We start from the raw sequence: 14290 nt of genomic DNA, 5'->3' as shown, positions 1-14290 counted from the left end.
GTTTGATACTCACGTTCAGCAGGAGCATAATTTAGCGAATTATATGTAAATATTTTATATTTTTGATTTTACGATAGAAGAGAATGTCTTATATCGGTTTTTTAATATAATCTTCGATCAATAGGTTCTTCCTTATGCACTTAATTAACAAACCGGACACCGAATACACCGGTCAGGAGACCTACGTGTGGAATATGTATCAGCAAAGATGTTGGGACTTCTTCCCGGTGGGCGATTGCTTCCGCAAGCAGAACGAGACCGTAGAGGAAGAGGCCAAGAAGAAGTAAAATTAATCTCGTTTTTAATTAAGAGGTGACCAATCGATCGACCAATCGATCTCACTTATCAATGAGGACTTCTCTCCTCGAACAGCGTCTTCGATTATTTTTAGCGTCAATTGTTGCTCATCGGACGGGAGTATAAAGTCGAAACGTCCGTTCACAAAATCAAATTTTTAAAACTCTACGTCTTACCTCATATCGACGCGCGAGGAGAGATTTTATGTCGTAAAAACTTATGTCTCCCCCCCCCCGTTTTCCACTTGACAAATTATTGTTATTCCTAACTCGTAGATTGAGTCTCTCGCGTATGAGTCTAGGGCATTAATTATGTACTGCGTGTGTAATAAAAATGTCTGGACATGGAGGATTTCGCGCTTGACGTTGCATCGCGCGCGTATAAAATTGAAAATATTTTTCCAACTTTGTAAAGATAACACGAACGCGGTACCACTGAGATAATCTCCACTTTTAGATAATCGATCAATCAAAGGTTGACAAAAGCTCGACTTTCTTCGATCGACGGTACATTATTGTTGAATCGGCGAAACCGACTGCACAAATTTACATATTCCTAGCGCTACAATTGCCTTCTTTTCATACGTCGAATCTATGATCTATACTTGTGCACAATTGATGCGCTGTATCGGAGCGATAACAAGTTTGAAATATATGATATAGTATAAGTAAGTTGAAGATATTCAAAGTTTATATAATGTGCAAATTTCTCTTTGATTGCTATAAGAATGAAAACTTTTTGGACATTATTTATGACTGAGCTCATAGTATATATATCCAGAAAAATGTCAATATATATTGTAAATAAAACTTTACGGCAGGACTATCTGGTAATAAAGACATACTTCTTTACTTCGTTATCCCAGGTTCTTTCCTTAATTTTATATATAAATTGCATGTACTTTCAAATACCATTTAGAACTCAGGTATTCTTATCTGCAAAACTTTAAAAATATATTAAAATTTACAAATCGCAAATTATTATTGATATCGTCACATTTTTGTTTAATTTATATTAATCTATGATTGCTATAAAAGAATTTTAAAGACTATTGATATTGAATCTTGAAAATTGTATTAAGGTTTCTACATAAAAAACTAGTTTCTAACGATCGATACAATCGATCTTCAATAATTCCAAGGCCGGAATTTTGCGCGTTCCGACGTCACGACGGCGACGCCACGTCGTATTACACCGACCTCGTCTACTGTGGCATAGTAAAATATCATATATTTTCCGTCACGATACGTACCCGAGGGAAATGAGAGAGAGAGAAAGAGAGAAGAGCAACAAGAGTAACGGCGTGTCCCTTCGCGCCGAGGGCGAAAGGAGGTCGCGCAAGCGCCTCGGTCCAGCAGCCGCTCGCCGGCGAGGAGCTTTCAGGGTGAAAATGCACCATGGCATGGGTGGATCGGTGGGCGATCGTCACGGCGTTCAAAATCCGGCGATGCAGGCCAGGAATGGGTTGTGCGACACAATTGAAAATTACATATCCGAGCTAGGCCGATGGTACGTGAATAACCGCGGGGTAAACGCTCGCAGGAGCTATCGTGTGTGTTTTCCGCCCTGTATCATTTCGTAAAAACGGTGGAGACGGGCGGGAGGGGGCGAACGACCCGGGCATGAAACGACCGGGTGTTTAGCTACGTTTCGTCATGCAGTTCCTCGTGATTGGTATAACAATGTGTAATTATGGTGTAAATGCAATAATAATAGTTTTGATTGCGAATATCTTTGAATGGCATGAGAAACATGATAACGATTGATAACGAATCGATACGTGACAATACGGACATGGACATTCGGATTATATTAGTGGTATATAGGTGTTAGTGTAGTTTTACGTGTGTCAAATTCGTAAACCCTCCCTTTGTTAAAATATGCATATTTCAATATTTTTTTTTTTTTAACTGGCGTTTTATCCAAATAATCTTTTTTATTTTTTGATTAATTTAGAAATTTGCAAATATTCTTTATTAATAATAACTTATGTAAAATAATTTGTTTATTTTTGTACGACTTGTGTGCTTTACCGCATGGTCGGCTCGAAAACGCGATTTGGTCTGACCGTTCCTGGATGTTACTACTTAAAGTAATGCGCGCGATGAGATATTTAATAAAAACTGAATAATTTTCATTAAAAAAATTAATTGTATACTTTTCCCACATGAAATATTCTTCTACTAGATTTCTTATGCTAGAATATATAAATTTTTAAATATTAATTTTTATATTAAAATCTAATATAATTATTAACTTCTTTTTCTCAAAGTCTATTTAAATTCGCAATTATAAAAATATAATTTTATATATAGTTTATGATACATATACACACAATATACGCACACACATTGCTTCGAGATAAACAATATAACCGTTTGTTAATGCAATATAACATGAAACAGGGCAGTATGGAGGGCGATAATAATGGGCCAGTTTCTCTCGCTGGTGCTGTGCTTCATGACACTCGTAAATCATCACATAAACACCGCCTCGTACAAGCTTTCGCTTCCAACAGGTAATTTATTTTATTATGTAAAAATTAATTTTTTGCATTTTTGCGTCAAAATTTGAACTCATTGAGAGTGATATCTATCTTTAAAACTTTTCTCTCCATTACTAATCCGATTGTTATCGTTTTCGCGAGACAGGACAAAATCTTCCACATTACGTGATGATGTGCTTAGTTTATACGACGTGGATGTCCTGCCGAGGTGTGGGAAATGGCCTAATTTCCGTCATAAGAGCTCGTGGATGGAGATACTTGCTGTTAGCACTGATCGACGTTGAAGCATGCACGCTTATTACGTCGTCTCATCAATTTACCAGCCTCGCCAGCATACATGTATGTAAATGCCAGATTTACATATCTGTAAAAGTATGTAAATACCATCCCAGATATTTTATCAGGAGCATAGTAAAGCAATACAGATTCAAATATAATAATTACGTTTCTCTCTCTTATTTTTTATAGAAATTTTATAATAGATTATTAATTCGAATAATCTAATATTTTTTGTAGATATCGCTCCTTTTGATATTTAATTATCCGTATGTACATTTTTTTACGTTCATTACATCTACAATTTTTATATTACTATATTTTTATATTATTGAATAATCTATGAAAATTTATTAATTTCGCGATTATTTTCACGTGTGTTTAAAAATGAGCCCCATTGGCGTTACTTTTGTCGTTTAATACACCATTTTCTACTCACGCATATAACTTTGTCCGTCTATATATGTAGTTTGCACTCGTGTTATCTGATGTGCGTAGTACTCGCGTCAGCTGCGAATGGCGTACAGGTATTGTAACTGCGCGGCTATATAATGAAAAGGAGGACACTGGGTCTTCGACTTAATATCTAATGCTCGTTCTCTCGTTGTCCGAGCCATTCATTCTTAATCAAATGCGTTGCAAACTTTATAAACTATCTCTTATTGCGTGATTCACATATATTGGACATTTTTATATACACGATATACTGTAAATACTATTATGAAAATTACTAATATATGAATTACAATAAAAAACAATAAAATATATTTTTAGCTTCTTGACTGCGTGGCGATACCGGTTGCCTTGGTACTCTCGTTTCTAGTATTGGGTGTCAGATACAGAATGGTACACATCGTTGGTGTGTCCGTTTGTTTAATGGGCGTCGGATGCCTGGTTTGGGCCGGTATAGATGACAATAACGATCCTACGGCTACTGGTAATTACTAATGATCATAAAATGCAAATAGATGCATAAAAGCAACGATAAATTATTATTACTTTATCGTTATTGCTAACGCTTCGTCTTTTTTGACGTGTTGCAGTCTTCTATTTACACTCTGCTTTTTCTGTATAATTATAATTTTATTATAAATTTAATAAAGTTGTTATTGTCATTATTATTATTTATTGTACCAGGAAAGAATCAACTCGTCGGTGATATGCTTTGTCTCGGCGGCGCGGTATTGTTTTCGGTGACGACGGTTCTGCAAGAGCTGGCCGTTAAAACAGTCGATATTATTGAATACCTGGGCATGATCGGTTTCTTCGGTACAATATTGAGCTGCATGCAAACGTGAGTACGTCATAATTGAAATTGAGAGCTCCATAATAAGAATGCCTCGAATAAGCGTTATTTCTTTTCCTCGATCGTTTCAATACAGTGCCGTGCTCGAGAGATTTCAAATAGAAGCGTTCGAATGGGACAATGCACCAGTAATAACGATCCTGATTCTTTATTGCATCACGCAATTCATGTTCTTCTCTCTAGTGCCAGTAATATTGTTTGAGTCTGGCGCTACCGCATTGCAACTGGCGCTACTCACTTCGGATTCTTTTAATATATTAGCTGGAATGCTTAATCACCACTATAAGGTAGGCTATCAATTTACATTGCGAGTATTGTCACTCAAAAAAAAAAATGAAAGTCTAATGCAGATAATTCACAATTAACATTTTATATAAATATTGACATTTTTCTCATCGATTGTTCTAGTTTCACGCATTGTACTTTGTTTCGTACACACTCACGATGACCGGCATATACATATACGCAATAAAGAGAACACCGATATCATCGAATTCACGAAGGCAGCATATCGAACCGCCTATCCCAGATTACAGGTGAGGTTTGCGTTAAATATCGTATAATTAATTATCGATATCTCCGCGAAGTAAATGACCGAGCGCGCATTAAAGTGACGATAACGTCAGTTTTTAGATATTCTAAAAATATTCTGATAATTCAAAATAATTTAAGACACATGTCCCATCCCGATGTCGGAGAAGTGGAGATGGCTACGAGCTCTGGAATGTCCGGGGTGAGCGGCACCCTCGATATCAGGGCATCCACCCTCGGTAGTGAGAGGGGGACAATGGATGCAACGAGCCTACCCCTAAGCGTTAGCTCGGACACGGCCTTCACCTCCTTCTATGGCAGTCAGGCGAACTTGAAGGTAGCATCAAGATCAATGCCACGCGTATCCTCCAATTCGTATTTCGATACGAAAAACTCATCCTGATGTCTGTCGGGGACGAACTTGACACGAGTTCAAGGTTCAGGTGATCTCACGGATATCCGAGGCAAATGGAATCCGCGTAATTAAACGATTTTTCAATATCTGTCCATTTTCGATAATATAATTTTATATTACGTTATAAAACTTCACACGCAGTTTACAGTGAATAATAAAATTTTTTTGTGTGTGTTAGATTTATTTTCCAGAAACGGTTTTGGAATATATACAGAAATTGCATAATGTCATTGACCCACATAAGATCAGCAAAAAAAAATCGGATGATACATAAAATTAGAATAAATATATAATTTTTAAATATCATTATATATGTAATGGGAGAAGGGGAGGGGGAGGGTACACTCGATATGTCATAATATGCAACGATGAATACATCGTCTGCAAACCACAAAATAATGTTTTAACTCGCGCGGTAATTTATTTGCCTCTGATATATAGCGTGATTTCTTTATTTGAATTTGGAGAGATGTCAATGAAATCTGTGACGGTTTCAGGCTGCGAACGGGAAGAGCGATTCTACCTGTAATTAATAAGCGGAAGAAAACGACTGCCTAGAATAGAATAGAATAGCGCGCGATTTCTTCGTTCAAAATGCAACATTTTTCAAAACGGGGCCCTTAAAAAAAAACGAAAAAATGTTTATATATCGACACGATTACAAATGCTAGCACATAGTGCAAAAACTCTTTTTTGATAGCCGCATAAAATTATTAATTTATAATATTAATTGTATTTATAACAGGCAAGACGATAGTTAGACCGTCTTAAAGTGGCATTAATTCAATACTTTTTTAGTATATGATATTATTTTATTATTTGGTATAAATATTATTTAATAAAAAAAATGTATATATTAGTATATAATATTAGAGATTAATTGTGTATTTTTTGTTAATTTAATTGAAATATTGGATCAAATTTAAAAACGGTCATAGAATCAAAATTTATTCAATTAGATATTAATATTTTCCTTCTAATCAAAAACATTCTCAGCATTATTTATATAGATGTGAGCTAGTTCTGTAAAAACGAAACGTGCCAAATATCAAAATCTATTAGCACTCAGATTATAGATCTAGAAAAATGTGAATGCAAACGTGTACTCGTTTTATGTACATTGTATACTCATTTTCACTTGAATTTTTTATATTAACACGAATTACCTTCGTGGACATTTGTTATGACTATTACTATTACACACAATCGATATATTATAGTATATATATAGAGATATTTATAAGTTACAATATGATAACACGGGTTAACCGAGAAAGAAAATTTTAGATAATCTAATGCGACGAACTTGTGGTAATTAATACAAACATAATTAATACGGTCACTATAAGACGACTTTCTAACTCTATGCAATACTGTTATATTCTTCTTTTTCAACAGTACGATTTGCAGTATAATGAATATCATCATCAATACAAATAACAATTAAAACACTATACTTATTTTATATTCCGCTATCTCGCTCATAATATCGAAGTATAATAACGACTAAATCTTCTGATGCAAAAACTAAGTGTCTCGTCGATAATCTACTTTTTTGTTGAGATCGATAATCGTAATGAAATCCCGAGGGATTTACACAGGGTGAGCAGAAAATCTAAACTCGACACAATTCTAATCTGATTGTTACACGTTACTCATATATATTATCACAATTATTCAATTAATCTTATAATAAGTAGCTAATATACAAGTTAAGAATACCCAAAAATAAGGTGCTAATTTAAAATAAAATTTTCCTATATTATATATAGTTGATTGTCCACTTTAACTATATATAATGTGTTCACAATATTTTATTCACAGATTTTATGATATATGAAAAATTAATTAATGATATATGTATATTAATTATTAATTATACACTTATATACAATACTCTTTTATGCACAAAAAATCTCAGCTCAGTTTCGAACATTATTATTATTATACGTATGCGAGACAACAATAATCTCGTTTTGACATTATTTATCCAAATCATGTAAAATGGAAACAATTGATAGATATATGGCCATTATATTGTATCTGCATTGTTTAATTACTAGCTTATTATTATTAATAATTATATATATGTTTTACTTATTATCGCGATATTATTTTTGTTATTTTTTGTTATTTATTTCGAAAAGATTATGTATTTGTATATTTAAAAATGATTTGTATATATTCTTATTTTTTAGAAATACTTTTATTCAATTAAGATAAAGTATAGTATAATTAACGTAGTATTTTCTAACGTATCTTTTTAAGATTAAAATGGAATCAAGAATATTAATAGAGCTTACTATAACTACTGTTGTTTCTATAGAGGAAAGTTATAAACTAACATTTTTATTATATTTATAATTTTAGATTCTAATAGAATGCAAATAATACTCAAAGAATTCAGAACAATGTCTATTATATCTGTTGTTGCGTTATTCCAAGCAGAAATCATCTATAATTTTTTCTAATAATAAAATATTGTTTTATATTAAAGATATGGATTATATATCTATAATATATTATATATTAAATACACAGATTAATTAATTTATGTTAACAAAAAGTATTTATATTATATAAAAATTATATAAAAAATTTATATTGATGAGCTTTAAAATGCGTTATAAATTATAAGGATTATTATTTGTAAAGATTGAGACTGACTGAAAATGAGTTGTAGCAATACTTTTATCTTATCCCTTCTTAGATTATAATCTTGCTCATAATGTAGACGAAAGAAAAAAATAATAAAATTGAAGTTTTTGAAACGTAATTACTTGAAATTTCAATTTATTTAATTATTCCCCCAAACTTTGTCTCTGTTAGAGTTTAAATTTTCACATTTTAAATCTTTAGAGATTTAAAAATTTTAGGAGTTCTTATACCATGATTTTTAAAAATTTAGCTTATGTTATTTTTTGCCGATGATATTTTGTATACGATTAATTATATACATATCTTTCAAGCTTATGTATGCACGTATGTTAAATGTAAAGCTATCAAATATCAGATTAGACCAGCATCAGATTAGATACACGATTATCTAGATAGAATATGCGTGACTTAGTATGCCCATAGATAACGTAACATGTGTAAGACCGACGAACCAATCACTATTCACCATGTTATAACATGTCCAGAGAAGCTTAAGTGCTGGTCTACAATAGGTGATTTAAGCCCTAAGCCTTAAGAAATTGACCAATCACAATCAAGTATGAGGAGAATACTCGACTGTGATTAGTCAATCTCTTAAGGCTTAGGGCTTAAATCACCTATTGTAGACCGGCATTAAAGTTGATTGGTCATCGCGCGGGTCAGTTTATGTATGACATGGCAAAACTATAATATATAGGTATGCTAAGGTTTATGGTGTATATCAGTTATCAGTAGCGCAGTAGTGCATTTTCCAACAATTCTAACGTAACAAATATGGTGTTACAATGGCGGGCTCTATAGAGATACCACTTCGCGATACAGATGAGGTGAATATTCCTCTTCTATTAATAATATTGTTAATTTACGAGTATCATAATGAGATCCTGGTAATAATAAAAATATGTGAATTATGTAAAATATGAATTTTCTTCGACAATTGGCAATATCGCTTCAAGCTTAACCTCAACGAACATGTTTTCTGATTGATGAAAATGATCAGCGAACTTTGTATACATACAACAGGATTATATCTTGCTCTAAAATGATATTGCTTCAATAATTCGGTATTAATCAATCATTCTTCTGGAATCTTTAGAAAAGAAAATGTGACAATTTATTTTACTTATTCTCGCGATATTGTTATTTATCTAGAAAAGATTGTGTATTTGTATATTTAAAAAATGATTTATGTGTTCTATGATTTTACTGTTATTTTATCTTATTTGGATGTTCTTACTGTATATATGTGAATGCATTTATATAAGTATTAATCTTCTCTACTTATGATGATTGTGTTTTGTGTATCGGTATATAATTGTAAATTATGCTCATAAGTTTATACTTGAGAAATACAATTTAAAAGTTACTTTGTTATTTCTCCTTATTACCATGTGTTATAGTTTAAACATTATTTTTTTGGACAGTATACATGTAAGCTATGAATAGAATATAATAACTTTATTTTATTTATTATTAACAGGAATATTAATTGGAAAATGATACAAGTTTAAATTAGTAATATATATGTAGCATATGTAATCTGTTAAAGATTTTAATTGTTTTTGTTTCTTTTAAAATAGGTTATAGAACTTTACTTAGATCAGTTACCAGACGGAGATGAAGTTCTGGGGATTGTGCGGCAAGAACATGCCCAGCTTAATATCTGGGTCAATTTGGCTGTATGTAAAACAGATAATTTTAATTGAAATAAAATATGCATAATAATATCCATATAACAAGTTTCTTTTCCTTTTCAGCTTGAGTATTATAAGCAGCAGAAGATTGAAGATTTTATTAAGATACTTGAATCTTCTCGTATTGATGCAAATATTGACTACCGTGACTATGAAAAAGATCAGATGCGAGCGCTTGACATGTTGGCTGCCTATTATGTCCAGGAAGCCAATAAAGAAAAGAATAAAGACAAAAAGAGAGATCTCTTTACAAAAGCCACATTATTGTATACAACAGCTGACAAGATCATCATGTATGATCAGGTATATATTGGTTCTATTTGAATAGTAATATTCACATAAATTTTTATATTTGCTGTTTATTATTATTATTATTGTTACAGAATCATTTGCTCGGCCGAGCTTATTTCTGTCTGCTTGAAGGGGATAAAATGGAGCAGGCTGATGCACAATTCAATTTTGTGTTAAATCAGTCGCCAAATAATATACCTTCTTTACTTGGCAAAGCCTGCATTGCTTTTAACAAAAAAGATTATAGAGGTGCCCTTGCATTTTACAAAAAAGCTCTCAGGACTAATCCACACTGTCCAGCTGCTGTCAGATTGGGAATGGGGCATTGTTTTATGAAATTGAATAATCAAGAAAAAGCGCGACTCGCGTTCGAAAGGGCTTTGCAATTGGATGGGCAATGTGTTGGTGCACTTGTCGGACTTTCAGTTTTGAAACTAAATCAGCAACAGCCCGACAGCATAAGAACTGGCGTGCAAATGTTATCAAAGGCTTACACGATCGATTCGACAAATCCGATGGTGTTAAATCACTTAGCAAACCATTTCTTTTTCAAGAAAGATTACAATAAAGTTCAGCATTTAGCGCTGCACGCGTTTCATAATACCGAAAATGAAGCCATGCGGGCAGAAAGTTGCTATCAATTAGCCAGAGCATTCCATGTTCAGGTAAGTCACAAAGTATTAAATATAATGTAGTTAAAAGTATTTTCATTATTGTTACGTTGTTGTTGTGTAATAATCAAGTAAAAATATTTTAGGGTGATTACGATCAAGCGTTTCAATATTATTATCAAGCAACGCAATTTGCTCCACCTGTATTTGTATTACCGCATTTTGGTTTAGGACAAATGTATGTTTATCGTGGTGATGCTGAAAATGTAAGAACACATAATACTATACGCTAACTAAAAGTCTGATCGTATAAAGATAAAATAATTATTTATCCTACTAACAGGCTGCTCAATGCTTCGAGAAAGTTTTGAAAGCACAACCGGGAAATTATGAAACTATGAAGATCCTTGGCTCTCTTTACGCTAACTCGAGTTCCCAATCAAAACGCGACATCGCAAAAAATCATTTGCGAAAGGTAACAGAGCAATTTCCTGATGATGTTGAAGCTTGGATCGAGCTAGCACAAATATTGGAACAAAGTGATCTAAATGCATCTCTAAATGCTTATGGAACTGCGACCAGAATCTTGAAGGAAAAAGTTCAAGCGGATATCCCACCAGAGATCTTGAATAATGTAGGAGCGTTACATTACAGGTACATATATATCTACATATTATATTTATTTTATTAGGTATACGATGTATACTTTTTATTTTTTAGACTCAGTAACTTGGAAGAAGCCAGAAAAAACTTGGAAGAATCTTTGGCACGTTCGAAAGCAGACGCTCTGCACGATTCGGTATATTACAATTCGATAGCAGTGACAACCACGTATAACTTGGCGCGTCTTAATGAGGCGTTGTGCATTTTCGATCGAGCAGAAAAACTATACAAAGACATCTTGAAGGAGCATCCAAATTATGTTGACTGTTATTTGAGACTCGGTTGTATGGCCAGAGACAAGGGACAGATATACGAAGCGTCCGATTGGTTCAAGGACGCCTTGAGAATTAATAATGAACATCCAGACGCATGGTCGTTATTGGGCAATTTGCATTTGGCCAAGATGGAATGGGGTCCTGGCCAAAAGAAATTCGAGAGAATTCTGAAAAATCCGACAACAAGCACGGATGCTTATTCTTTGATAGCTCTGGGAAATATCTGGCTACAAACTTTACATCAGAGTGGAAAGGACAAAGAAAGAGAGAAGCGACATCAGGATCGTGCATTAGCTATGTACAAGCAGGTAAAATGGTGTTAATCATTAATCAAAGCAGGTAAAAGGTGTTATTTACACAATTAAAATGTTCATTATTATGATTGAAATGATTCTCCAGGTTTTGCGAAATGACCCGAAGAATATCTGGGCTGCAAACGGCATTGGCGCAGTACTTGCGCATAAGGGCTGTGTAAACGAAGCTAGAGATATATTTGCTCAAGTGCGCGAAGCAACGGCAGAATTTTGTGATGTTTGGCTGAACATTGCACATATTTATGTGGAGCAAAAGCAATTTGTTAGCGCTATTCAAATGGTAAATAATAGTTGATACGATAAATATTTGATTAATTTTAAATATAATTAATTTAACATTTGATATATTGCAGTACGAAAATTGCTTGCGTAAATTCTATAGATATCATCATGTTGAAGTCTTGCAATATCTTGGAAGAGCTTATTTCAAAGCCGGCAAACTAAAAGAAGCGAAACTGACATTATTAAAGGTAATTAGCTATATATGAACTTTTCTCTGATATTATCCCTCCCTCCACCCCTACATTTCAATATTTAATATGAATTTATCAAAATATTTTTAGGCACGTCGAGTAGCTCCGCAGGATACTGTCTTATTATATAATATTGCTCTTGTACTCCAACGATTAGCCACGCAAATTCTTAAAGATGAAAAATCGACGTTAACCACTGTACTTCAAGCAGTTCATGAACTGGGTCTCTCGCACAAATATTTCCAGTATTTATCGACGCATGGCGACAGAATGGAGCAATTAGCTGAAGGTGAAGCTAGGAGGTGCCAAGATCTATTATCGCAAGCGCAATATCACGTCGCTAGAGCTAGAAGATTAGACGAAGAAGAGAAAATGTTGAGGCGAAAGCAAGAAGAAGAAAGGTGCGTCGCTTTCTTTAAAAAGATGTTTCTTTTTTTATTTTTTATTAATTTCTTTTGAATTCATAGGCAAGCTTTCAAAATGCGTCAAACGGAAGAACAACGTAAATTGGAAGAGATGCGTCGTCAGAAAGAAGAAGAAATGTTACAAAAGCGACAAGAATATGTGGAGAAAACTAAGAACGCTCTGGTATTCGGAGAAATGCCGTCGGAGAAACCTGGAAGAAAGGGCAAAAGAGTCCGAACTGATCAGTATGTCAGTGACAGCGGAGGATCTGACAGAGATGAAGGCAGGGAAGAAGCGCCGAAAGAAAGAAGACGTAAGAGGAAACCGAGCAGTGAAATTAAAGAAAGAAGGAGCAGAGGTAAAGGCAAACGTAGGAAGGAAGCCGGAAGTGGCAATAGCGGTAAAAAATCCATTCATATTTTATTTTCCTTTTTATTTTTCTTTACGCATTCTGAGGGATTTTTCACTTTAATTAACGAATTTTATACTTTGATGTCTTTCATATTAACATCTATTTTATAGGATCGGAAAGCGATCAACCCAAACGTAAGCGTGGCAAGAAGAATACTGGGACTGGGAAAGAAAAATCGCGTAGGGGTGCAGTCGAGAATCTTAAGGGTAAAATTAAATCGAAGGAAACTATTTCAACGAGCGAATCGGACAGTGATACTGGTGGACTTAAGATCGCTAGCGGGTAAATATATTTTATGATATATTATCTTAATGCATCACAATTTGTCTTTAATTTTATAACTTCCAATAAAAATCAGATTTAAGGATTTTAAGGATTCTTCCTAGGAATCTCGCGCGTGATGTCATATTTCCACTACACATTTTGCGTCTCTAAATTATTTTAGGAATATGGCATTAAATAATTAGAATTTTTTTAAACATATTAATAATTTATTTTTCCCAATATTAATAAAATCCAAGTTAGTTATATAAATGTCCAAGCTATTCATATATTACGATTTGGAATAATTTTTATCGTTAACAGTGGCGAAAGTGGCAACGAGAATCAACCACATAGCAGCAGACGAATTGCATCCGATTCGGAAAATTCTCGTGCTTCCCGATCACGATCACGTTCAAGGTCAAAATCTGGAAGTCGCTCGAGAAGCAGCTCGCGTTCACGGTCCGCTTCTCGTTCGCGATCACGGTCGCGTTCTCGATCTCGATCCGCCTCTGGATCGAGATCTAGATCCAGAAGCGTTTCGAGATCAAGAAGCCGCTCGGCATCCGGGTCAAGATCAGGCTCGGCCAAAAGCAGGTCAAGATCGAGGTCGGGCTCTCGTAAAAGCGGCTCACGATCAAGGTCTAATAGTGGCTCGCGAAGAAGCGGATCGAAGGCAAGATCAAGGTCAAGTTCGAGAAAAAGCGATTCTAGATCGAGGTCGCCAAATGGTTCAAGGAAAGGCACGTCGCGCTCAAGGTCCAGATCCAAAAGTGGCTCTCGCTCGGGCTCAGAGGAACGACAATCGAGAAGCAAGAGTCGATCGCGGTCTAAATCGAAATCTGTTTCGAGATCCAAATCAAGATCGAGAAGCGGCAGCAAATCGCGATCGCGTTCCAGAT

At 34.2% G+C, this 14290-nt stretch overlaps 3 protein-coding genes across 7 annotated transcripts in view; all 3 read left to right on the top strand.

Annotated features, from left to right (window-relative positions):
• The window catches only part of LOC115242499 (ryanodine receptor), a 39996-nt gene extending 38845 nt beyond the window's left edge, over positions 1-1151 (top strand). For all 4 annotated transcript variants that reach the window (XM_029818821.1, XM_029818820.1, XM_029818818.1 and 1 more), the window contains 2 exons: positions 1-45; positions 125-1151. In XM_029818821.1, the coding sequence (XP_029674681.1) occupies positions 1-45; positions 125-287 (208 nt within the window). In that variant the 3' untranslated portion in view covers positions 288-1151. The remainder of the gene's footprint in view (positions 46-124) is intronic.
• Positions 1152-1643: 492 nt separating this feature from the next.
• On the top strand, positions 1644-8067 carry LOC115242519 (solute carrier family 35 member F2-like). 2 transcript variants are annotated; one of them, XM_029818890.1, is made up of 9 exons: positions 1644-1806; positions 2703-2815; positions 2949-3142; positions 3854-4016; positions 4217-4373; positions 4462-4672; positions 4794-4921; positions 5058-5353; positions 5829-8067. In XM_029818890.1, the coding sequence occupies exons 1-8, from the start codon at positions 1688-1690 to the stop codon at positions 5317-5319; spliced, it is 1347 nt and encodes a 448-aa protein (XP_029674750.1). In that variant the 5' UTR covers positions 1644-1687; the 3' UTR covers positions 5320-5353; positions 5829-8067. The 2 variants fall into 2 exon arrangements, with proteins under 2 accessions (XP_029674750.1, XP_029674749.1); XM_029818889.1 differs by having other exon boundaries at positions 1645-1806; positions 5058-5359.
• A 315-nt stretch (positions 8068-8382) lies between these two features.
• On the top strand, positions 8383-14289 carry LOC115242494 (RNA polymerase-associated protein CTR9 homolog; the record flags this gene model as incomplete). Its single annotated transcript, XM_029818812.1, has 13 exons — positions 8383-8816; positions 9570-9668; positions 9747-9986; positions 10067-10639; positions 10732-10851; positions 10929-11239; positions 11306-11831; positions 11923-12117; positions 12191-12307; positions 12401-12711; positions 12778-13115; positions 13238-13409; positions 13713-14289. Coding segments are annotated over exons 1-13 (3621 nt in total), but the record flags the coding sequence as incomplete, so codon positions are not given.
• Between the last annotated feature and the right edge of the window lies 1 nt (position 14290).

The sequence above is a fragment of the Formica exsecta genome, unplaced genomic scaffold (assembly GCF_003651465.1).
Source record: "Formica exsecta isolate Colony F162 unplaced genomic scaffold, ASM365146v1 scaffold60, whole genome shotgun sequence".
NCBI lineage: Eukaryota > Metazoa > Arthropoda > Insecta > Hymenoptera > Formicidae > Formica > Formica exsecta.
Note: the sequence above shows the minus strand (reverse complement) of the source record. Positions and strands in the feature narration are given on the sequence as shown.

Coding starts and splice junctions, on each gene's coding strand:
- LOC115242519 (XM_029818890.1), top strand. CDS start 1,688: ATGCACCATGGCATGGGTGGATCGGTGGGCGATCGTCACGGCGTTCAA. Junction 4,017..4,216: donor TAACGATCCTACGGCTACTG/GTAATTACTAAT, acceptor TTATTGTACCAG/GAAAGAATCAACTCGTCGGT. Junction 4,922..5,057: donor CCGCCTATCCCAGATTACAG/GTGAGGTTTGCG, acceptor AAATAATTTAAG/ACACATGTCCCATCCCGATG.